The sequence below is a fragment of the Cottoperca gobio genome, chromosome 3 (assembly GCF_900634415.1).
Source record: "Cottoperca gobio chromosome 3, fCotGob3.1, whole genome shotgun sequence".
In the NCBI taxonomy this organism is placed as follows: Eukaryota; Metazoa; Chordata; class Actinopteri; order Perciformes; family Bovichtidae; genus Cottoperca; species Cottoperca gobio.
Window position 1 is genome coordinate 2,120,001 of NC_041357.1, and position 23,380 is coordinate 2,143,380.

The window sequence follows — 23,380 nt, forward strand, 5'->3', positions numbered from 1 at the left end:
TTAGCAAAATCCACGGGGGATATTTTCACACCTGTTTGGATAAAATCAAAGAAACATCTCAGTTCTGTGGCCAAGCCTACACTGAATGACTTGTTAATGTGGCTCAAAGTGTACCATGGCTGTAGAACTCATTGTGGAGCTGGACCCCATTAAAGTCTCCACAAAGACCACAGGTTTGGTTCTTGTACTTCAGGTCTAGTTCCACCTGTAAGAAGAAAACCATCGCCTTAAGCGGGAGCGAGAACCTGCGGCCCAGTTTTAGTGACACTCCCCGAGTTTGTTTTTACTGTATACATTAATCACTATAAAATGATAATTCTGATGTTCCACAAAACTCCTGGAAATAAAAGTATACATGATGCTTTAAATCATATTCATTTTGTGGTCCTACTCACCAAAGTAGATATTTGCACTTACATTTCGAAGCATATACTGTATATCACAGGTTCAGTGTGCAGCCTAACCCTGATGTACTTTATTTCAAAACTTTAACAGTATTTTTTAACAATAATGGTCATAACATATCTTACCAGAAAAGAGTCCTCCTCATTCCAGATAGCAACTAATCCCAGTTTTGCTTTGATTTTGATGTAGGTGGGAGTTTTCTCGATGAGCACTCCTGATTGACTATATGGTAGGGTGGCTCTGCAAAAAGAAAAAAAGAAGTCACATTATTTAACGTTGGTTCCTAGAGCCAAAAAGAGATTGTCAATGGTATCCAACCGAAGCAAAGCTGTTCTGATGACTATTACTCCAGGAAAGAACAATTCTCAACATCAGTATGCATAAAGCATCAAAAGCATAAAACATTTGCATAGAACCACATTTTTCCTAACATTAATTTATTAACTAACCACAGTACTCAACAGTGTTTATAGAAACACCACAAATTGATTTCTAAGTTAACATATTAAAGTTGCCATGGTAACCCTGCTCCTCTCCATGCTAATCAAGTCACGACTGCAATTCCTGATTGTGTTTTTCTAGTGAGGGTAAGAGATATTCTGACCCATACGTGTGTACAGTATGTACCATCCAGTCTCCATTGATACATTATAAAGTACAAAGGGCTTTAGAGTTTTTAGATTAAACTTACGATTTGCCATCAACGACCACTGAGCCCTCAGAGAGCTCCACTACAGAACCCTCCAGCTTCATGACAATGTTTTTGATGGTGTTATGGCCGCCAGCCTCCTGTCTTCTTATCTGGATGTTGAAATCCTTGTAACTACTTCTGCATGAAGAAGTCAGGATGTAGTTGCAAGTGGATTGCAACTGGAAAACATCTCCATCAAAGGTCTTGAAGTGGAAGTTGCCCCACGTACTGCAAACCTGGCCATTGTGGATGGGACTTACACCTACAAAGACAGATCAGGACATGACACCACTACAGGCTAATCTTCACACAGGTCTTTACCTACATGTATGAATTATCCCTCATTGCCAGTTACTAACCAACAACCAATAAGCTCACCTGATATTTTCTCAGGAATCTGGGACATGGAGGAGAAAATGTCCACAGCAGACTTAGCCTCTGTTGAAATAAGTAAAGAGTTATTTGTCAAGTAATCAATAATCAAATCTCAAACTACATTAAAACACAGTAAGCACACAGGTAAACATTTGAACTGTTAATAGTCCCATTTGTTATATTTGTCAGGCTGCCTAATGGAATGGAATATATGTACCTGTGTGCCAAGCAGCTACAATGGCAGACAGGGTCAGCCATAGCAGCAACGTGTTAGCCATAGCCATTTGCTTCTTCAGGAACTCTGAGGAAGATGGGAGGGAGGTCCAGCTCTTTATAGCAGGGGGAAGGTCTTACTGTGGCAGGTGAGGGAGTGGCCATCCCATAGTTTGACATGGTGATTCATGACTGCTGATCTTGCTTGTCCCATTTATTTCCATGGTCCCTGGTACACTCACTATCAAACAACTGATATGAAGGGTGAGGTTACAGAGCATACAAACAGATGTTTACCTCACATCTGTGATGGAAACAAACTAGCACCTAAAGGCCACAGCCTGTACTAATATGGAATCTATGTCCACAATGATGGCCACACTAACATGGTGTTGGTGCTTTTACTTGATCCTTCTGATGTGTTCTTGGATCATAGATTGGTAACTGCCTGTATCATTGTAACATGAATGCTGCAATGAAATAGAAAACACGATTATTACCTGAAAAAAAAAGAAGTCAAAGGTCATGGAGTAGGAGTCAGTGGACGACCGGAGAAAGATCAAGAAGGACATTCCCAACTGACACCAGAGGTTACTCTCCCCAAAATACAATCAATGTATCATGTGACTGAAGGGCCACACAGCATGAGGTTCATATGACGACACCTCGACCAGTTCCAATCATTGAATGAAGACCATGAGATGCAGTCGAAAGCTCTGAAAAGACATAAAACAAGAGTTTTCCCCCACTAACTGACTAACTCTACCGCTAGTGTTTTCTCTCCTTGCAGATAATTTGGTTTTTCTTCTCCAGGTTTTGAGATATCTGTCTCCACCTGCATACAATGGAGGTGAATGAAATTTCTCATGAAAAAAGTATAAATAATCAACAGTACTGTGTCTTTCCTGGATAATCCACATACCTCATTGTAATCAGTTTTCAGGGGAACTACTTTTTACCAAAACAATAGTCCCTATGAAAACTGTTGGATTATACTGAATAAGAGGGAAAGTGTTCCGTGAAAGAGAGGACGCTGTTTATGGCTTAAATGCAATTCTCCAATGCTGTGAGCACCTCAATCTAAATTCCAATCTACTCCATTGTATTGGGGCAGAGACAAATATCTCAAAACCTGCACAAATAAAGCAAAAACAATATGGACACACCACTGGAAGGAAGTGTTGTCTTGTAATTTGGTTAAATTGACCGTGTTAAAACTTCAAAAGTAAGTTAAGGATTGGAGATAACCATTTTTTAAAACTCCTACCCAAACATATTCACTTTATTGGAGTAGACTACTTCAAGTCAAATTTTACTCAAAGAATATAACAATTATAATAGGGCTTTATAATTAATTAAAGGTGCAATGTGTAATACCTGTCTACCTGCTCCAAAGAAATAGGGGTCCATACAATCCTAATTTACAGTCATCAGTTATTAAAAAAGAAAAAACAACGGCTACTAACTAACATCAGGGCAACAGGGGGCTGGACGCTGCACGTATGCTTTGATCATTTGTTTAATGTATTATATCCAAACGAGAAAACAACCTGAACCTTTGCCTCATGTTACCCACCACCAGGAGACCACCCCGTTGGGAGGAGAGCGTGTGGCGGCTCTGGGAGATGGACCTTCAGTTAGAGGCGGCAGAAACGTCAGCCAGCACAAAACCCAGCACCATTAGTCACAGGGTGGAGAACAGGGTCTAACCCGTGTACCAGCAGCAACAGAAAGTTTGGTGATCTGGTGGGAGTTGGGGCAGTGTCCCAGGATCAGACCTGCAGGCTATCCACTCGTGCTCGTCGGCTCCAGGGAAGTGAAGAAGAGCTTGGTTGAAACCTTAGGATCCAGAAGCAACACTGAAGCACAACTGCAAAAAGTGGCGCTGCAGACGACTTGCTTGACAGATCACATAGACTCAGTTTATTGTACTGTTAAGCACCTTCTTGTGTCCCCTGCAATACACCCGCAAAGTGTGAAGTAGATCAGATGAACATTATTTTTAGATATCCAAGGGACACAAACACATACACACCGACAAAGATTCCTTGCTTTATAGTTAGATGTATTCATTTGGTTTCTACCTGTGGCAATAACCAGCGATAGGGAAAGCAAAAGTTGTGTCTTTTCAGGCTCAGAGCTTCAGGATACAGCTTTGGCATTATTCAAGGTTCAACTAGGAAACACACACTCCTACCAAATCTGACCTGTGGGAATAATAGACCACCACTATGAACAATTATTATGGACTGATATAACGTAAGGCTTTAGATATTTAAAGACTTTACAAAATTCTTTCCTAAGTGTTTTTATTTGCTTTGTTTCACTGAAGCGATAAAAGCTTAAACCTATTAAAGGTGTGTTCAGATTTTTGAGTGATTAACACTTTTGCCTTTTGTTTTCTTATCACCAGCAGTCATCCTAAACAATAGCAAGACTTAACAGTGACTCAACATGAATGGAGAGCAGAGATTACTTAAATTCACTTTAGTTCATTACAGATCCATTAGTATTGTTTTACCGTCCACCCAAGTGAGATTATGTGTCTGAAGAGGCTCAGCTGTACACTGCACAGCAGCATGGGTGTAGCCCTGTCATCTGCAGAGCAATCAGCAATTGTTTCAGTCATGTTATTTGAATCCTGTTGTTTCATAAGAGGTTCTGCTAATCACACCCACAACATTAGCTCATTTGATAAGATTAGATCAGATTCAACTTTTTACCATACTGAGACAACAAAATTAATTTTACCATCTTACCATACCAAAAAGCAGTAAAGTGCAGATTTATGTATATCTAATTAAACTATGAAGCAAAACATATCCGTCTGTGTGTATGTGGATATGTCCCTCGCATATCTCAAGAACCATTCATTCGGTCTACTTCACCGGATGTATTACTGGACATGCAGTGTTGAGGTCGATGCAACATGGACATGTGACGTGTTTAATACTAGAAAGGTTTTAAGAAACAAGCTATAGCACCCTGTTCACTTATACTGCTGGACTGCTGGATATAATGATGTTCAGGGTTGTAAATCATAAGTTTCATCACGCTACAATATTAAATAAATTCTTTGGACAACAATACGATATTTGCCAATATCACAAAGTCTGCCACGATACGGTTTTGATTTGATTGATTGAAAAAATTTAAATAGACCTCCTGTTGTTGCCTGGAGGTCTGGTTGCTGGTCAAAGCTGGTGAGTGGTTGACACTAAAATGAGAATTGCTGGTCCACTGTCAAGGTCAGCCCGCCTTAGGTGAGCCTGGGCTGTTGTTGTTGCTAACTACGGGGCTAACCCCTTTCACTTTATTCAGCAGGTGGCTAGCAAGACTTTTGAGGAGTTGTAGCATTTACGTATAATAAACTGTACACACACAGCACTGCTACACACAGCTATAACATGAATGGAACAGAATGGTGAAACAGACGTGTCTATGGGTATTTCAAAATAAAGACTTATCTTTGATAAGTATCAATGATTAGCTTTGCATCTGTGATATTGGAACGTTGATTATCGAATCGATATATTGATCCAGATCGATGGCTCGTTACACGTGACGACCAAACTCTTCTTCACTTCCCTGGAGTCACCGAGCACGAGAGGATAGCCTGCAGGTACAGCGCCACTTTGCCATACAAAATACAAATACCTCCGCTTATTAAATCCATGCTCTACTAAAGTACTCCTAACTTTTTAAGTAAAACTATTAACTATTAATAGTAAAACCATTAATACCGCGTAAAAATCCACCATTCAAATGTTTTCTTCAACTGAAAAGTGAAAGAGAGGCATTATCAGGACAGTGGTCGGAGGGTCGGTGGTTTGTGTATGCTAACAGTGTGTGTGTGTGTGTGTGTGTGTGTGTGTGTGTGAGTATGTGTGTGTGTGTGAGTATGTGTGTGTGTGTGTGTGTGTGTGTATGGTGCGGAGCCCTGCCCTTCGCGAAACAGCTGAGGAGAGACTGCGCAAAGCAAGCAGTAGACCAGGGGTGTCAAACTCAATCACAGACAGGGCCAAAATTAAGGCATCGTTTCGGAGGTGAAGCTTGGAAACTGCAGCGCCCACAGAGTCATACTTTGCCTTGAGTGTGGCGTTACACTGGAGGTCAATCAGCTCCATTTGGATGTTCACATGTGCTGTTTCCACATCAACTGCAAACAGATTGCTGAGCAGATCATGCGCAGTCGGGAACACAGCGGTGGAGATGGTTTGTCGGTGTTTGGAAACACGTAGTGACCAAAGTTTCCTTGGTGTATCCGAGTCTCCCACAGGCAGCTTGGCTTAGAACGCTGTCACTGCATCATACATGTCTGTGATCACACGGCTCTGAAGCTGGAGGTTTAACAGTGAGATGCCTCGTTATGTTGCAGTCCAGCTCACATCGACACTTTTCGTCCCAGAGATCTGTGGTGTGTTTCCCTTTGCTTCCAAAAACGGCCAGATTTCCTCACGCAACTTCAAAAATCTATTCAGCACTTTCCCTCAACTCGACATGTTGAGGTTCAGTTGATATCTCTGACTGGGGCTTTAGACAGCCTGGCTGCTCGTAGTGCACCCTTCAGCTGTTCAGCCATCAACCTCCAGACATACTAACATTTACCTCCAGCTGCAAATCTGGGAAGAAACACTTGATCTATCTATCATATTATGATCTACATGAAAAATAAAGCATTTCCCTGTCGACAGCAATCATAATACTCGGATGCAATAAGATTCATTGGAAGACAGCCAGACTTTTTGTTTTGTTTAAAACAGAGGAAAAAGAACCCCAAATAATTACAACCTACCCAAAACACTACATGTAATCCTTTAATGTGTATTTATGATCACATGTGTAGCTTCACTGGAAAGCATTTTGGTTTTACATCCAATGAATGAATGAAATTAATTTATGAGACCTGTGGAGCTCTCTCAAGAACACTCAACATTTAAATTAAAAGAAATCTTTCCCCAACGTTTAATTTTTAGCAGTTTGATAAGAACGAGGTGGTTTTCAGCCCTGTTTAAAGGGGATATCCCATAAATTGCTGGCCAGGAGGTCTGAAATGAGAGTAAAATCAGTAAAGTATGGAGGGTTAAGTGAATAATTAACTTGTGGTAAATGACAAGATAAATAATGTAGTTTTAGGAAATTCACTGTATAAGCCCATTGGTATTTTTCTTTCATCTCGTACAGTCTGCTGTGTCTGATAGTAGCAGAGGACAATATGACCTGGCTGAAACTTGTATGTTAAGTGAAAATATTGCACAATATTGGGATTTTCTGAGTCAACCTGAGATGTGACAACATTGGGTGTTGGACAGCGTTCCCCTCCTTTAACTAACAGTGATAACTGGGCTGAAACTTTGGTGGTTTGGGCACAATCACTATAAACCAGCACCTGTGGTTTGACCTGGGTGATTTTGGAGAAATCTGAATGCATTTCTTTTTTTAAATAAAAGCAAAGTTACACAGCAAATATTTGATAAGATTAAATTACAGCTATCATGCCTAAATCGTGTTTACATATTAAAAAAACTTCAGTAGAGACTCCTCCCATTTATATCATCCAGACTTATTTTATGATCAAATTGTTAAGGAATATGACTAGTAAATTGGCTTAGTACTGCCAACACAAGTGCCACACATGTTGGCCATACTTATATATAAGTTTTAAGTTAATTTATATGCAATTACAAATGCTCCATATGCTACAAAAGCTCAAAAAACAGTTTTTTGTCCTTATGATGACTGGAAAGAGAACTTAGAGGCAAACCACAGTATTTGTATGAAGTAGTGTCATATAGCAAATTAAAAACAATGCGGAGCAGTAAAATAATCTAATCCCACTGCATCACGATTTGTGTGATATAAATGTTGTGAGAGACGGTAACTCGTGGTCCATTTAGTTCACACAGTAAATCATCATCATTCATATAATTTTAAATCGCAATCAATTCAATTTGAACAGCAGTGAATACTGAACTAAGCCCATTCCATCCCTTTCCTGCATTGCAATAGATCTTCTTCCCATGTTGTACCCATTCAAAGCACAGCACACACCTGATAGATCAATCACTTTGCTTAGCATTAGATATAGTGTGTTTTTATATTTATTATCTTAATAATAATATTGATATTCATTGTTGAGCTAAAGCACCTTCTTCATTGTATTGCTAGTTATTATCAATGAATGTTAATAATTGTATTAATATTAATTATCTTTCATTTTTGTCAATAACCATATTTGTTTATACCAGAACCCTAACATACGGTAGGTGCGCCCATGATTCCATGTGTTGGGGAAGAGTGGGCTGTGAAGAGTTAACCCTAACCCTAGCATATCAAAGCAAGCGTCCGTGCAGATCACAGAAGCACTACACATTCCTCCCTTCTCATCAGTAAAATAAATATAAATATACATTTAAGAGAATATAATAAATATATGAAAAACTAATTTACTCCATATCACTTAGCGCTTTATAATCCACCTTTTCACCCTGTGTCTCTTCTACCCAGGCAAGCACATCATTCAAATAAAAAAAAAAAAAAAGTCCTTATTTGACCTAAAGGATGTAGGTTGTTGAGGGGGAGCAATAGAAGAAGCTCTCGTCGACTTCATCTTAAAACTTAACTTGCAACAAAATATGGGCACTTTTATTGTAGTTATTATAACAGCATAGTGTCTGATGTGCTTGAGAAGCAAACTACTTCAGAGAATACTAAACATAAAAAGAGATGAACAGGCTGATGAAGACGGCCCAAGCGGAGCACAAGGAGGTGCAGGTGAAAAGAAAGAAAGATCCACAACTCGCCGAAGGATAATAATCCTGAATGTTTTAGGAAGGTACTCGGGTTGATACCAGATTCTTCCAACACTAACTTGATTATTGGATTTACAATGTGTACCTGTACTTAGTACCTGAACAGACCGGCACTAAGCACAACCCCCTCCAATACAAGTAAGCTTCTCCATACATACATCAAGAATATGAATCTGTGTGATCTATGATGGATCTCAAATCCAACGTGCAGGGAGAACTCTTTTCATTCCCATGTCCATAATCTCTACACTAGAATAGACTCTATTTTTTGTTGACATTGAGTCATGTTCAGTCAATATTATTGGTTTATTACTATTGGCTATTTTGACTGATGGACATATTTTTACACATGGTTTTTCTATTTTCTTATCATTTCACTTACGCTAGAGTTTGACAGACGACACAGAAGACTCCCAAGAATGAAAAGCACAGAAAGACAATTTCTAATATGCAAAAAAGCTCGAAAATCACTGAGCATGAATACATGCAGGAAAATATACTAAACCCGGTTAGAATTCAGCAATTAGATCTAAAAGATTAAAGGTCCATTTCTTTCAAAGGATTGAAATTTGAACTTTGTGTAAGACTTTGTAACAAGGTAATTACCATGGTGATAGAATATTAATTCCATTGAGCTCATTCATGTATGTTTATGTTGCCATTTATTTTTCTATTTTCAATACATATGAACAATTTCTTAAGACTTTCAACAGTTATTACCATTACCATTATTAATGCTCTGGATTCAAACCTATCCCGACTAACCTATTTTGAATGTGATTTATTTCACTATACTATTATGGTCCATCGGATCATCACACATAGGGTTAACATCAGCCCACCTAAAGTGAGCCTGGGTTGTTGTAATTGCCAACTCATTTGTGTGTGAATATGCATTTACACAAACCCATGCCACTGAAGACAATGTGGGTTGGGAAGGTGGAGCTAATGGTATGATTCAGAAGGTGTGGGGAAATTTGGATCACTTCACTGTATGAGTAATGGAAGGGCTCCAATAAATATATCTGTTTGAAGTCTCAGGGATTATGTTATTTGTTCCATCTCATACATTTCCAACACCTTCTCAGTCCAAAATGTGTATGTTGGGGGTTTAGGTTTTAACCACTTAATTGTGATACATTTAATGATATTTGTACAAGATGTTCCAGTATTTCTCCTAGTAGTGCCACCTTTGGAACCTTTATGAAATGTGGCTGGAACACTTCATTAAGGGCCTCAAACACTTCTGTTATGATCTTGGTTTTCTTTTTACTGTTTCCTGTTTTATTTTTAAGTTTCACTCTCCCTTGTGTCATGTCTTATTTTACTTCCTGTCCTTGTGCTTTTCTCTCCCAGCTTTGTCTCCTTCTGGTGATTAGTGTCTGTCTATATATCCCTGGCTTCCCCCAGTGATCCTTGTGAGTTTGTTCATCTTTGTTTTATTAAAGGCTCGCTTTTTGTCATATCATCGTCTGTTTTTCTGCACTTGGGTCCTCTCCTACACCACACCGTAACAGCTTCATTCCAAAAGGTTCTTAGTTTAGGGCACGTCCAACACACATGGGTATGGTTCCCTATTTGTGCATCAACATGTATTTGAGTTTGTTGGGCCCATTTTAGCCTCCTTTGGTGTCTGGAAAAATCTGGTAATTACCTTCCATTTAACTTCCCTCCATGTACTTGAGTTGGTAACTAGATGTGCTCTCTGCATATTTCTGAATGATTTAAGGTAACTGTACTTATGGAGTTGGAATATATTAGTGAGTCCATGTGCTGACCAATGTCTGACGCCTGCATCTATATGGGAGGGTGCAAAATACTTTATAAATCTAACATTGGTTTGTGCTGAGATTCCCTTAGGTAATCTGAAAGACTATTTTATTTTCCTCCAATTGTTAAGTGTGATTCTAGTCCATTCACCAATTGGAATTTCCCTTAAGGGGATGTCTAGGAAAGGTAATGTCTGCAACGGTCTCTCACATAAGCTTTTTCTGTTGGTGAGCCAGCATGTACATGAAAGCTCCTGGATCCATATTGTTAAAGGTTTTAACTGTGCAACCCAGAAAATATATCTTAGATTCAGGAGTTTGAGCCCTCCATATGACTTGGACATCTCTCCCCTCAGAGTCTTTGTGGGTCACAGTTAATGTAAAATGAACCTGTCTATGTATCAGAATAGAGACTCCTCTCTTTCTACCTGATTGGTGTGATGAATATATATAATAATATAATCTGCCCAAGACCTTTTCAGTTTCTCATCTTTGGTTTCCTGTAAAAAAAAAAATGTGGAAGTTGACGACGGATTTTCTTTCTCTTTATAGGATTATGGAGACCTTTGACATTACCCATGACTCAAATTTGGAATTGGGTAGAGTATTATTTTTTGTTTATGAGCAGGACAATGAGGAGGGAAGGTGGATGTAGAGGAGGAGATTGAAAGTGGAGCGCAGTATATACTACCTATGTGTATATTCATATCAGCATACGTGGATGGGTGTATGGAGGTAAATATTTGTAGGAGGTTTGGATGGGGGCAATGGGGTGTCTAAACAAGAAAAAAAAGAAAGACATTAAGATAAAAAACACATATAATTAGGTGGATGGATGAAATTAAAACATTATATGTGAAAATAATAGGGATTGCACGAACAGCAGCAGCAGGAGTATAATCTCCAAAATTGTATAATCATTAACAAACAACAATGTACTAGAATAAAGGAAAAACTCAATTTCCCTGTTGCTCTTATTCCTACTAAAGGATCCCTGGGGAACTGTGGGATTTGAACAGGTACTGAACATAAGATCATAAAAACCATAAAGGGTCCCAGGCTGCAACTCAGAACAGGCAGCTGTGCGAGCCCTTTGCTTGAATACGAAACAAAACAGAACAACTAAATATGTTGCTTGACCACTAATCTTCCCCTCCTCATCCTCCCCTCCAAATCCTCACATTTTTCTTGTAAGACTTCTACTTGCTTCTGAAGGTCTGTTACCGTAGTTTGTACAGTTGACAATCCATCCTCAACGGCTCCTACATTAGCTTTAACATGTTGTACTGTGAGCAATTTCAGATCTTACTGCTTTTATTTCCTTCCTTAACGTTTCAAACTCACCTGCCAGTGTGTTCTTCAACTCTTCTCTTATTACAGAGGATATGTCTGTCTTTAAGGAGGTGAGTATATCAGCTTTAACCAATGCAATGTCGATGACTGGGCTTTCCGATGAGAATTTAAACATAGTGGTTCTCAGCTGAGCCGCCCAGTATTACCACAGGAGATTCAAGATTCAAGATATTTATTGTCATATGCACAGGTAACAGACAGTTATATATGAAAAACTTACTCTACTAATCCTCCAACAGCAAACATTTAAAATTAGAACTAAAAGCAAGAGATATACACAATATACAATATAAAAATAAATAAATAGGTAAAAGGTATTGCACATAGGTTCACAGTACACTGTTAGTACTGTGGAATATGAAATATTGCACAAATAAGGCGGACAACAACAAAGTGCACAATGCATTGTTTAAGTTGTGTTGGTTTTTTTTCACAGTTCAATCAGTTTGTGTGGGGGGGGAGCATATTCACAAACATGATAGCCTTCGGATAGAAACTGTTTGTTAGTCTCGTAGCCCCATTGTTATCGTACGGTAGGTACAAGAGGGAAGAAATTGTCTGTCACGTCTATTATTCAGTATTAAGTTGGTGAACAGCTTTTTCAGTTTTGGAAATAGATGCGAATCTGGTGGTAGGGGAATATTCTGAAATAAATGTTACATTTAGGAAGAATATTCATTTTAAGTGTTTATCCTGCACTTAAAAGTCGGCCGTCCAATCAATAGTATAGTATATTGTTCCAGTTATATCACATTACACAGTGAAGAATAGGGAAAAATAACAAACGCACTATTATATCATTCATACATATACTTCAACTGGCCTGATTCAGTTGCCCTCGTACTCCACTGCATCCTGCCCTGTATCCTGGGCCTGACACTGCTGTACTGTTCTTGTCACAGTCTGGTTGCACTTTCCTGTTTTATTTTGAAATGTTCACTCCCCCTTGTGTCATGTCTAGTTGTACTTCCTGTCTGTGTGTTGTCCCTCCATTCCTGATTGTTAATGTGTTCCTCATGTGTCTATCTACCCTGGCCTTGTGTCTTTGTCTTCCTCCCCCAGCTGTGTCTTGTTCCCTCGTTTGGTGTCTGTATATATCCCTGTCTGCCCCAGTGTGCCTTGTCGGATCGTTATTCATGTTGCCTGCTCGTTGCCTGCTCGTTGCCTGCTCGTTGCCTGCTCGTTGCCTGCTCGTTGCCTGCTCGTTGCCTGCTCGTTGCCTGCTCGTTGCCTGCTCGTTGCCTGCTCGTTGCCTGCTCGTGTCTACCCAGTTTGTGTGCTCATTATTATTTTGTTACTTTGTATTATTGTTATAAATCTTCGCCTGGTCTTCTGCATTTGGGTCCTCCCCTGCCCTGAACCGTGACAGTTCTGCTTCCTTTTGATAGAAACATATGTTTACAAATTACAGATAAACTTTATGAATGTAGCTTTTCTACCTAATGACACTTGTTTGACTATGACTTAAATGACCAGACTGGACTCACAAAAGAGGCTTTCCACTTTGTCAAATCTTCATGAGTTAAATATACTGATAACACAAGGGTCGAGCTCCAGGTTGCATTTTAAGTTTAGGAAATTGACTCTTTTTTAAGCATTTCATTTTAACCTTGTACGAAACGTATCAAAACTGAATTGAATGCTTAACTTAAATATCAGCTAGTGTCCACACAAAGTGTAACTGTCTTCATGTTTTCCCTGTTTATGTAGTTGCATTGCACTTTAATTTTGGTTCCTACCTTTAAGGTACAAGTTCATAGAGGCAGAGCTAATCTGCGGTGTTTGTGTAACACGGCTTATTTAATCGACGCACTTGGTGATCGCGGACCAGATCAATGCAGCACAGCATGAGCTTGCGATCTCGTCATGACCTCGGCCTCGTGTTCATAACTGGAGGGAGCTACACAAAGTATCTTGGTTTCTGAATTTAGGAGGCTAATGGGACGCATATTTCCAGATTTGTCATTAGGGTTTCCCTGGCGTTTGAAGTTAAATAATTAATGGCCCTCTCATATGTGGGAAGAATCCATTTCAAAGAGCGGTTTGCACAGTTTTATAATTCACAGCATTGTCTGAAACTAGAATCACAGTCATTCAGCTCTTTGTTATCAAAAAGTTGTGTCAGTATAGAGCACTCAATTTCTGTTATGACCCGTTAAACAGTTAAATTAAATGTATAAAATGTTCTGTGTTCTTGCATAGATTTAATGCTATATTTTCACTTTAAGGGATGTCATTATGATACTCATCATAACTACCTCCAACCTTCTGAAAATTGCCCCTTCCCAAAGTGACTCTTAAACCCTCCTGTGTGAGTCTCAGTGGAACTCTGAGTCACATGCTCCCTCTGACATGAACATTGTCATTAATCACAGTAAACCTGATTCCTCTATTGTTCAGTGCTGTCAGCTGTGTGTTAGCAACACAAAACAATTTGTCAACATCAAAGTTACATCAGCAGTCGCGTGTTAAGTAGCAGTCGGTGAAAAAACAATGATCACCTCCTGCAAAAATGCATTGCGATTATTTATTGTTATTTAATTATTTGTTATATTCCTTTACCTTTTTGTTTGTTGCTAGTTGTGAGAAATTCTTTATCAAGTATGAATTAGCAAAACCGCTACCACGTAGGTGCACATTCACAACCTCACAAATCCCCACGAGAAACGGTTCATGAGTTATGAAAGAGGGCGTGGCTTGCCTATAGGGGGGTAAGGGTTAACCTACACCAATGAAAAAGGAACTCTAACGGTTCATGAGTTTGGCCGTGATACGGGAATCCATTGAGAAGTTATGCTCCTTTTTTATTTTTAGGCCACTCTCACTGCCAGCCATTTTTGCCAATTAGCATGAACACAAGCACACTCCTTCACACCCACACACACTTGACCTCCATGCCAAAGTTCAGCCTCCTAGGGCAAAATATTTGACATTTTTGTGGTCCTACGACAGAGTGACCTATAGAGTTGCTGGTTGCATCTAAAAATATTGTACCATCTGTTTGACCTTCATTTTAGAAAATACATTTTTTTGGGATGTCAAGAGGTTTAAGTCAAAGTTGGATTACCAACTGGACAAAGAGGGCAAATGCCCTGGGCCACATGACCTCCAGGGGGTGAATGCTCAGCAACTAATTTTTGCAAAAATTAAAAGGTTAAAAAATGGCGTCATTAGGTAGGGATAAATTAATTATAAATAAAACCCCACAATTAATCATTGTGGGTTTTCTTTTAAGGAGCTTTCCCTTGTGCGGTGTGAGGGTCTAAGGACAGAGGGTGTTGTATCCCGTACAGTCTGTAAAGCCCCCTTTAGGCTATATAAATAAAATGACTGAATTTCAGTAAATACCTCGTTGGTTGGTTTGCAGGTAAAGTATAGCATCTCCATATTTTGGGGAAATTTTCTTGGTGTGGCCTTCAGTATCATACACCAGCTTTTCCATGGCCAGGCAACTTGAGAGGCTTTTAAGCCATTGATTAACAGTTGGTGCTTTGGTTCCCCCCCACCCCATCGACAAACAATGCAATGTTTTGTCTGTAGGATACTAAGGCTGGCACTACCACATACAATGTACAAATCCTCTGTTCTGAGTCACATTTTACATAACTTAAGAATTATTGTCGTTAAAGTTATTACAAGCAGCTTTCATTTTATGCTTGCTTTAGTGGTCCTGTAGACAAAAGCGAAAGCCTCTCATTTTACTGCAGCAGGGTGTGACAGTCTGCCCTGCTCAGTCCTTGTTCTGGTTCTCACGTGCCTCCCTTGCCTCCAGCGGGCCCAGCAGTATGGCCTGGTGTGGGTGTTGGCTGCCAGCGGGGACAGGCGGAGCAGCAAAGTTAAGTTTTGCTCTTGGGCGGAGTAAGAGCTTCTGCTGCTGGGCGCAGAGATCCCCAACCTCCTGCCGGAGATCCAACTGCAGCTCGAAGGAGGATTTTCTGAGTTTCAAGTTACAATTGTTTTAGTTGTCATATGTAGGTTATCACAGGGTCAACAGTACATTGAAATGTGTTTGAGAAGACAGCATGTCAGCTCAGCAGTCAAATAAAAAATATAAAATATAAAAAAGAGTACTATATACAATTTGGTTAAAACAATAATTTAAAAAAATATAGCGTACATACAGTATATGAGAAAGGGAGGTTGTGCGGTAGAATACAATAATAATAATAATATTTATATTTATGTAATGCAGACAGCAGTGAGTGGGTGTGTGTGGGTCTGGAGGTTGAGAAGCCTGATGGCTTGGTGGTGGAAACTGTCCTTGAGTCTGGTGGTGCGTGCAGCCAGGCTCCTGTATCGTCTGCCTGATGGTAACAAGGAGAACAGTCTGCGTGCTGGGTGGCTGTGGCCACCTGGGGCCTGCCCGTCAGGAAGTTGAATATCCAGCTGCAGATGAACCTGCATGATTTCACTGATGCCAAGCATTAAGAATAACTTTATGGAAATACCCAATCTTCTAGCTGATGGTCTAGTTTACTTATGTAGGTAATATAGAGTCATCAGTATTATATTGAGACTGTTTCATAACCAGGTATATGGCATGTTGTCACGGTGCAGTTAAAAAGAGGACCCACACACAGGCAGGTTGCAAAGAAAAAGTGAACTTTAATAAACAAAGCTGAATACTACACACTGGTATAAAACAAAAGTGAGGGAGCAGGCGAAGGTAACAGAAAGCAGGACAAACCAGGATGGCACGAGGGAACACCAGAATGGATAAACACGAAGGAATGACCACACCAGGAAACATAGACGACAAACTGACAAGGAACAATGGGACACACAGGTATATACTGTATATACATACTGTAAGAAACAATAGAATATGAATTTAACCATTGGCTACAAATAAGTGTAATGGTTGAATTTAATGTAAGTGCAACATACTTTCTTTTTTGTGGAGGTGCATTCGAAACAGGTGACTTTTCAGTCTGTGACGGAAGATGTGAAGACCTGACATCAATGGGGAGGTCGTTTTGGAGCCAGGATAGCAAACAGGCGGTTTTGTTTGAGGGGAATCTGGGTCCCACTCGCAGTGAGGTAGTAGCAAGCCGATTGGCCGATGCAGAGCGAAGTGAGTGAGCTGGGGTGTATGGTTTGACCATGGCCTGGATGTAGGAAGGGGCTGATCCATTCACAGGACGGTAGGCCAGCACCAGAGTCTTGAAGCAGATTTGGGCCACCACTGTTAGCCAGTGAAGGGAGCAGAGAAGCAGTGTAGTGTGGGAGAACTTGGGTTGGGCTGCTGAATTCTGGATGAGCTGTAGAGGTCGGATGGCACATGTAGGCAGTCCAGCAAGGAGGGAGTTGCAGCAGTCAAGGCGTGAGATGACAAAAGCCTGGACAAGAACCTGCGTCACCTTCTGAGTCAGTAGGGGACATATCCTCCTGATGTTGTACAGAGTGTGTCTGCAGGAGCGAATTTGACTGAAGTTAAACAATTCTGCAAGGAAGAATGGGCAAATATTCCTCAATCTACATGTGCAAAGCTAGTAGAGACATATCCAAATAGATTGATGGCTGTAATTGCAGCAAAAGGTGGCTCTACAAAGTATTATATCAGGGGACTGACGACTTTTCCAACCCTGTTATTCTAGTTTTTTTATTTAAACGGTCTCCTTTTTTCATTAGTTTGATGTTGTAAGGATAAATTTGTAGATACAGCTGGAAAAAGTCTTTTTTTTAATGGGTTTTGATTTCAGGCTGTACGACAAATAAAGTAACTATTTCAAAGGGGTATGATGATTTTCTATAAGCACTGTATATATATATATATTGTGATGTCATGAGAGGCAGGGTCATAGATGGGAGATACATTCCCTGGATGCAGCAGGGATTATAAATTGCTGCCCAGCTGTACCATATCATCTGATTGCCCTAGTACAGCAGCTAAAAGGGGGGAAGGAGACAGTGGAGAGGGAGAGACAACGCCTGAGGTGAAGAGAATACAACTAGAGGTTCATGATTTGAATACCTGTTTTGTTTTGTTTGTCTGTAAGAAATAAATTAACCTGTATAAGAACTAAATACACCGGATTTAGGTTTGACAACTACTTTTTGGCTGTCTTCATTTCCTGCACCCACACCTCCAGAGCTCCCAGAGGAAAGCTCCCGACCTCTCAAAACATCACAATATATACAAAGACAACTAATCACAACAACAGGACGTAGTTGGAGGAGGCAAGCAAAGACACGAGGGCAGCAGGGTGATTAGACACAAGAGGATCAAATCAGGGCACAGCAAACAAATCACAAAAGGCATAGGCGGAGCAGGGCAACTACAAAAGTTTTATCTGACCAGGAGGGTGATCAGGAGACAGGACTAAAAGGGTGGAGCTGCTCTGGGGGAAGGGCAGGAGGTCAGTGACAACGGAGGAACCCCACTGGAGGACGAAGTAGGTGCCGAGTCCCCTCTGCAGGACAACCAGATGGGCGGATGGGCTTGGCAGAGTGAACAGGAACAGTGGACTGCCGCAGCTCAGCAGGAGATGTGCGTTCATATTACATTACATCATTACAGGTAATTTAGCAGACGCTCTTATCCAGAGCGACTTACATTGAACTATGTACAGAGACAGTCTCCCTGGAGCAAGTCAGGGTTAAGTACCTTGCTCAGGGGTACAATGGTGGCAGCCTGGTATTGAACTCCCGACCTTCTTGTGTCATATGGCATGCGCTGTAACCAAGGTCATGAGTTCAATACTAGGGCTGTCACCATTGTACCCCTAAGCAAGGTACTTAACCCCCAGTTGCTCCAGGGGGACTGTGCCTGTAGTTAGTTCAATGTAAGTCGCTCTGGATAAGAGCGTCCGCTAAATGACCTGTAATGTAATGTAATGTAATGTAATGTAAAGGTGAGGTTAGACCATTGCTTAATATATTATCCAGTGTATATTAAAACTAGTTAGTTATTCTCTGAAGGTAGTTTATTTGGATTATTTGAATTCCAAAATTGCTGAAGCCATGGGGTGATTTTATAAATGTGGTTGCGTTAACATTTGACTTTGTAACCAAAAAAGGTTCCATTTAGAATTTTTTTTTTTTAAACCACCCATCCAACAGCAAGATTTTTGAAATCTACAGATGATTATCTATCCACAGTACACAGAAGCCACAGGTTTGGTTTAACATGGCATGCGAGAGAGATAAGCATGATGTGTGGGTGTATGAGCTGTTATCAGTGTTTTTCAGGTTAGACTGATAGTTCTGGGCGATGCTGAGTGGTGCTGTTTGTCTAGCAGGAGTGGTGCTGAGCAGTGAGGGAAACCAGAGGGAAGAAACATATAGGAACAGTACAGACAGATGAAAAACAGCACCAGCCCAGTAGTAAAGTGTAAAATATTATTTTGCTGTACACAATTTACACGTACTGCCAATATTCACTTTCAGTGCATGAAGTAATATGTCACTTATTAGTACAATGGCTGATGGATGGCTGTATATCTAATTTTTGACAGAGGTTTGCTTCCAGTGGCTTTCTTTAATATTTAACCTTGGCAACACTTCTACTCAAAGTGTTTACGTATAGTATACTCTGCCATTTTTCCATTATCTGGAACTGCTTAAAGGGTCGCAGGGGGTGATCGATGCACACGTGATTGATGGTCACGTGATCGATACAGTCACAGGATCGATAGTCATGTGATTGATGGTCACATGCCTGCTTCTGACCTGCTTGTCTCTTCTGATTCCTGATCCTCTGCCTGGCCGATCTACCTTCTGTCTGTCCTCTACTGGTTTGTCTGCTTGGTTTTTGTACGTATGTACGTATCAGAATCAGAATCAGAATCAGAATTTGGTTTAGTGCCAAGCAGGTTTTCACATACAAGGAATTTTCTTTGGTGTGTAATGGTGCAAATACAGAAGAATATAAATATAGAAAAAAGAATGTACAGAATGTAATGAAAAAGATGTACAGTATATCTTAATTAAAATAGAATTAAAAGTGTAGTAGTAGCAGAAATGTGCAAAATACTCAGAGGAATGTGCAAAGGTTCCCACATAGGTATGTTTGTAGGGAACAGATGTGTGATCACAAATGACAGGGGGGAGGGAGAGACAGTGTCAGTGGGGGGTCTCTGGCCTTATTTATGAGGCCAACTACAGAGGGGAAGAAGCTGTTCACATGGCGAGAGGTTTTGGTCCTGATGGACCGCAGCCTCCTGCCGGATGGAAGTGACTCAAAAAGTCTTTGTCCAGGGTGGGAGGGGTCTGCTGCAATCTTGCCTTCACGCTTCCGGGTCCTGGAGGCGTGCAGGTCCTGGAGGGATGGCAGATTGCAGCTGATCACCTTCTCCGCATAGCGAATGACACGCTGCAGTCTGACCTTGTCCCTGTCAGTGGCAGCAGCGTACCAGATGGTGATGAAGGAGGTGAGGATGGACTCGATGATGGCATTGTAGAAGTACACCATCATCTTTGGCAAGTTGAATTTCCTCAGCTGCCGCAGGAAGTACATCCTCTGCTGTGCTGAAGTCCACAAACAGGATCCTGGCATAGGTTCCTGCGGAATCCAGGTGCAGGAGAATGTAGTGGAGGGCCATATTGACAGTATCGTATACAGACCTGTGTGCTCTGTAGGCGAACTGCAGGGGTCCAGGATTGGGTCTGTGATGGATTTGAGGTGGGACAGGACAAGGTGCTCAAAGGACTTCATTACCACAGAGGTCAGGGTGACGGGTCTGTAGTCATTTAGTCCTGTGATCCTTGTTTTTTTGGGGACGGGGTAATGGTGGAGGCCTTGAAGCATTCTGACATGTGGCATGTCTCCAGTGAGGTGTTAAACATGTCTGTGAACACTGGAGACAGCTGATCAGCACAATTCTTCAAAGTGGAAGGAGAGACAGAGTCAGGTTCTGCCTCTTGAATAGGCTGTTGACGTCCCTCTCAAGAATGGAGAGAGGCGTCACTGTGGAAGTAAGGGGGGAGGGGGGCACTGAGGTGGGCAGTAGTGGAGAGGCTAAGGCCTCTGCTGAGGTGGGGGAGATGGGGCTCCTGGGATGGAGCTGATGAAGAGTGTCGCAGGGATGGTGTCAGGTCTGTCCCATTGTCTTTCAAAGCGACAGTAGAACTCATTCAGTTCATTGGCGAAGTGCGAAGCATTCAAGGAGTGGGGGGCTCTAGGCTTATAGTTGGTGATCTGCCTTAGCCCTTTCCAGACAGTGGCAGAGTCATTGGCTGAGAACTGGTGTTGAAGTTTCTCAGAGTACTGTCGCTTAGCTCTCACCGACTTGCTGAACTTGTACTTTGACTCTATAAACCTTTCGCTGTCCCCAATCTTGAATGCTTCCTCCTTTTCCAACCGTAACTGCCTGAGTTTGGCTGTGAACCAGGGTTTGTCATTGTTGTAGCTCACCCTGGTGCTTGATGGTACACAGCTATCGTCACAGAAGCTGATGTATGACGTCACAGCCTCTGTGTACTCATCCAGACTGTTGGTAGCAGACCTAAAAACATCCCAGTCAGTACTGTCCAAACATGCCTGAAGATCTTGCACAGCCTCACTGGTCCACTTCTTTGATGTCCTCACAACAGGTTTACAGAGCTTTAGTTTCTGCCTGTATGCAGGAATCAGGTGTACCATGACGTGGTCAGAGTGACCAAGTGCAGCACGGGGGATGGCACGATAAGCACCGCTGACTGTGGTGTAACAGTGATCCAAAATATTCTCCTCTCTGGTTTTCCCCTCCTCCGGCATTTAACTGCATGAGCGAAGGTGAGCGCACCTTTGACCAGAATGTCCAATAATTCCACTGATAAACAGAGAAATGTGGGAGATAAATCCACGGGAGTTGTTCCTCTGATGTTCATGAGCTCTTCATGAGTGAAAGAGCTCAGGGTACCACAAAAAACAGAGTTTACGAACAAAACAAGACAAAACAATGCGCACCAACACACCGAGGCAGCCATCCGTGGCGCCATCTTAGCTTGCTAATGCTCATTATCTGTACTGCCCTGTACCTGCCGAGCTCTGACATTAAACATCATTATCAACTGTTCTTGGTTTCCTGTGTGCTGCATTTGGGTCCAAACACGCTCCGTGACAGAAAAAACGAAGTCTTGGAGAGTCTCGCCTGAGTCGTAGTACAATCTGGCAATGAATGAGCAGGAGCAAACTTTATCTGTATATACTGTAAATGTTATATTGTTTTATAATACTTTTGTTTATAATAATCATTCAATCAAGTTTTCATTACTTTTCATTTATAGTTCATGTAAATTAAATACACAATATATTAATCATTATATATATTATTTATTTCAATTAATTTACATTTAATTTGTCAACAAGTTTCTCCAGCAGAGAGAAGAGTCTGTCCATCCTCTCCTCTGCCTCAGTCTCCTTCTCCCTAAAACAAAACGTTAGAGCAAGTTTAGCTGTACACCACTAAACAAAAGAGATTAAGTTGCAAAATAAGTACACATATTATAAATAATAAAATATGTATAATCAATCCGAACGATTGCACTGGACTTTCTAAGTGATATTCTTAGAAAACCAAGCAGGTAATATGAAGAATAAATTATCTATACAATCGCCACAATCTATGTAAAATATAAATCAACATTTACAACTCTTAGGTTTGAAAGTTAAGGTCTTAAAAGTTCTACTTTAAAAGGCTAACTTAGGTCGGATGCCGGCAGCCAAGCAGCCGCTCCTAACAGCTGCTGAGCAGCTAGCTTAACTAGCATCGGCACTAACGTCCCGTAACTTAACCGTCATTCTAGTGAAAATTTTATGTTTTAAGGTCCTTTGATTTTATAACATTTGTATTGTTAGCTATTCGAGCAAGTTGAAACCCAATACTTACATTTAAACAGTGGCGGGCCGTGCATTTCACACCTAGGCCTTCAGTGATGTCCGACCTACACAGTCCTACCTGAATTATTCCACCTCTTAATACCATCATTATGACGCCATGGCTCTAGAAACTATACATTTAGACAGAAACGCAGTATAACCGGGCGTTGCATCACCTTAACATAGTCAAATACAATAGAGTTATATTAATATTTATGAAACATTTAGTTGTAAATAGCAGGCATTCCCAGCAGTACAATTTGCAGTGCCTCTCGGAGGCTGTGAACCAGGGGTACCGCTCGTAGTTAGTGATTTGAAAGTGGCGGACAAACCCTTTTCCCGGCTGTGATAGGCGCTAGCGTCGGGGTTGGCCGTTCTCTTCTCACAATGTCTAGCTTTACTTGAAAGGTTAGTCTTGAAAATGGCATTGTAATTATATCAGCCACCAAATCGCTCTCTTCTCCTCCTTCGGCCATTGTGGGTTGAAAAAAAACAGCTTGTAGAAATCTACACAAATTAGCTTGTTCAAGTTTGCTAGCTCTGCATAGCTCTGCCCCTCAATAGTGCGTATCCAATCAAAAGACATGCACATGCTGACGTTATCGTACGCCTGCTTGTTAGCCCCGGTGTCGCCAACTCGAAATCTGATTGGTTAACGCCACAGTTTTGTTTTCGTTCACTTTAAGCTACAGGCTGTTGATTCTGTCAAGGAGTTACGTCTGTCAAGGAGTTACGTCCCCAAGGTGTAGCTAGGGGAAGAGGGGGACAATAACACAACAATCAATGATTGACCGAGTCAGAGTAGGAGGAAAAGTGTATAATTGTTTATTTCACAAATAAAATGGTTCCAATGAACTCTCAAAAGTAGGGGTGAGGAAGGGACCAAATGGTTGAGCCAAACAAAAGAAATACATATAACAAAACAAGGCCTGGCTACTACTGTCCTTGCAACAAAACACAA

The 23,380-nt window shown here is 40.9% G+C and overlaps 1 protein-coding gene across 1 annotated transcript in view; it reads right to left on the reverse strand.

The window, feature by feature from the left end:
* The window catches only part of LOC115028927 (mucin-5B-like), a 36,737-nt gene extending 16,370 nt beyond the window's left edge, over window positions 1-20,367 (reverse strand). The window contains exons 1-7 of the mRNA XM_029462861.1: window positions 20,184-20,367; window positions 1,689-1,772; window positions 1,475-1,534; window positions 1,097-1,358; window positions 531-645; window positions 115-205; window positions 1-31 (exon numbers count right to left, since the gene is read on the reverse strand). The exon at window positions 1-31 is cut by the window's left edge and continues 76 nt beyond it. Of these exons, the coding sequence (XP_029318721.1) occupies window positions 1-31; window positions 115-205; window positions 531-645; window positions 1,097-1,358; window positions 1,475-1,534; window positions 1,689-1,772; window positions 20,184-20,367 (827 nt within the window). The remainder of the gene's footprint in view (window positions 32-114; window positions 206-530; window positions 646-1,096; window positions 1,359-1,474; window positions 1,535-1,688; window positions 1,773-20,183) is intronic.
* Window positions 20,368-23,380: the final 3,013 nt, after the last annotated feature.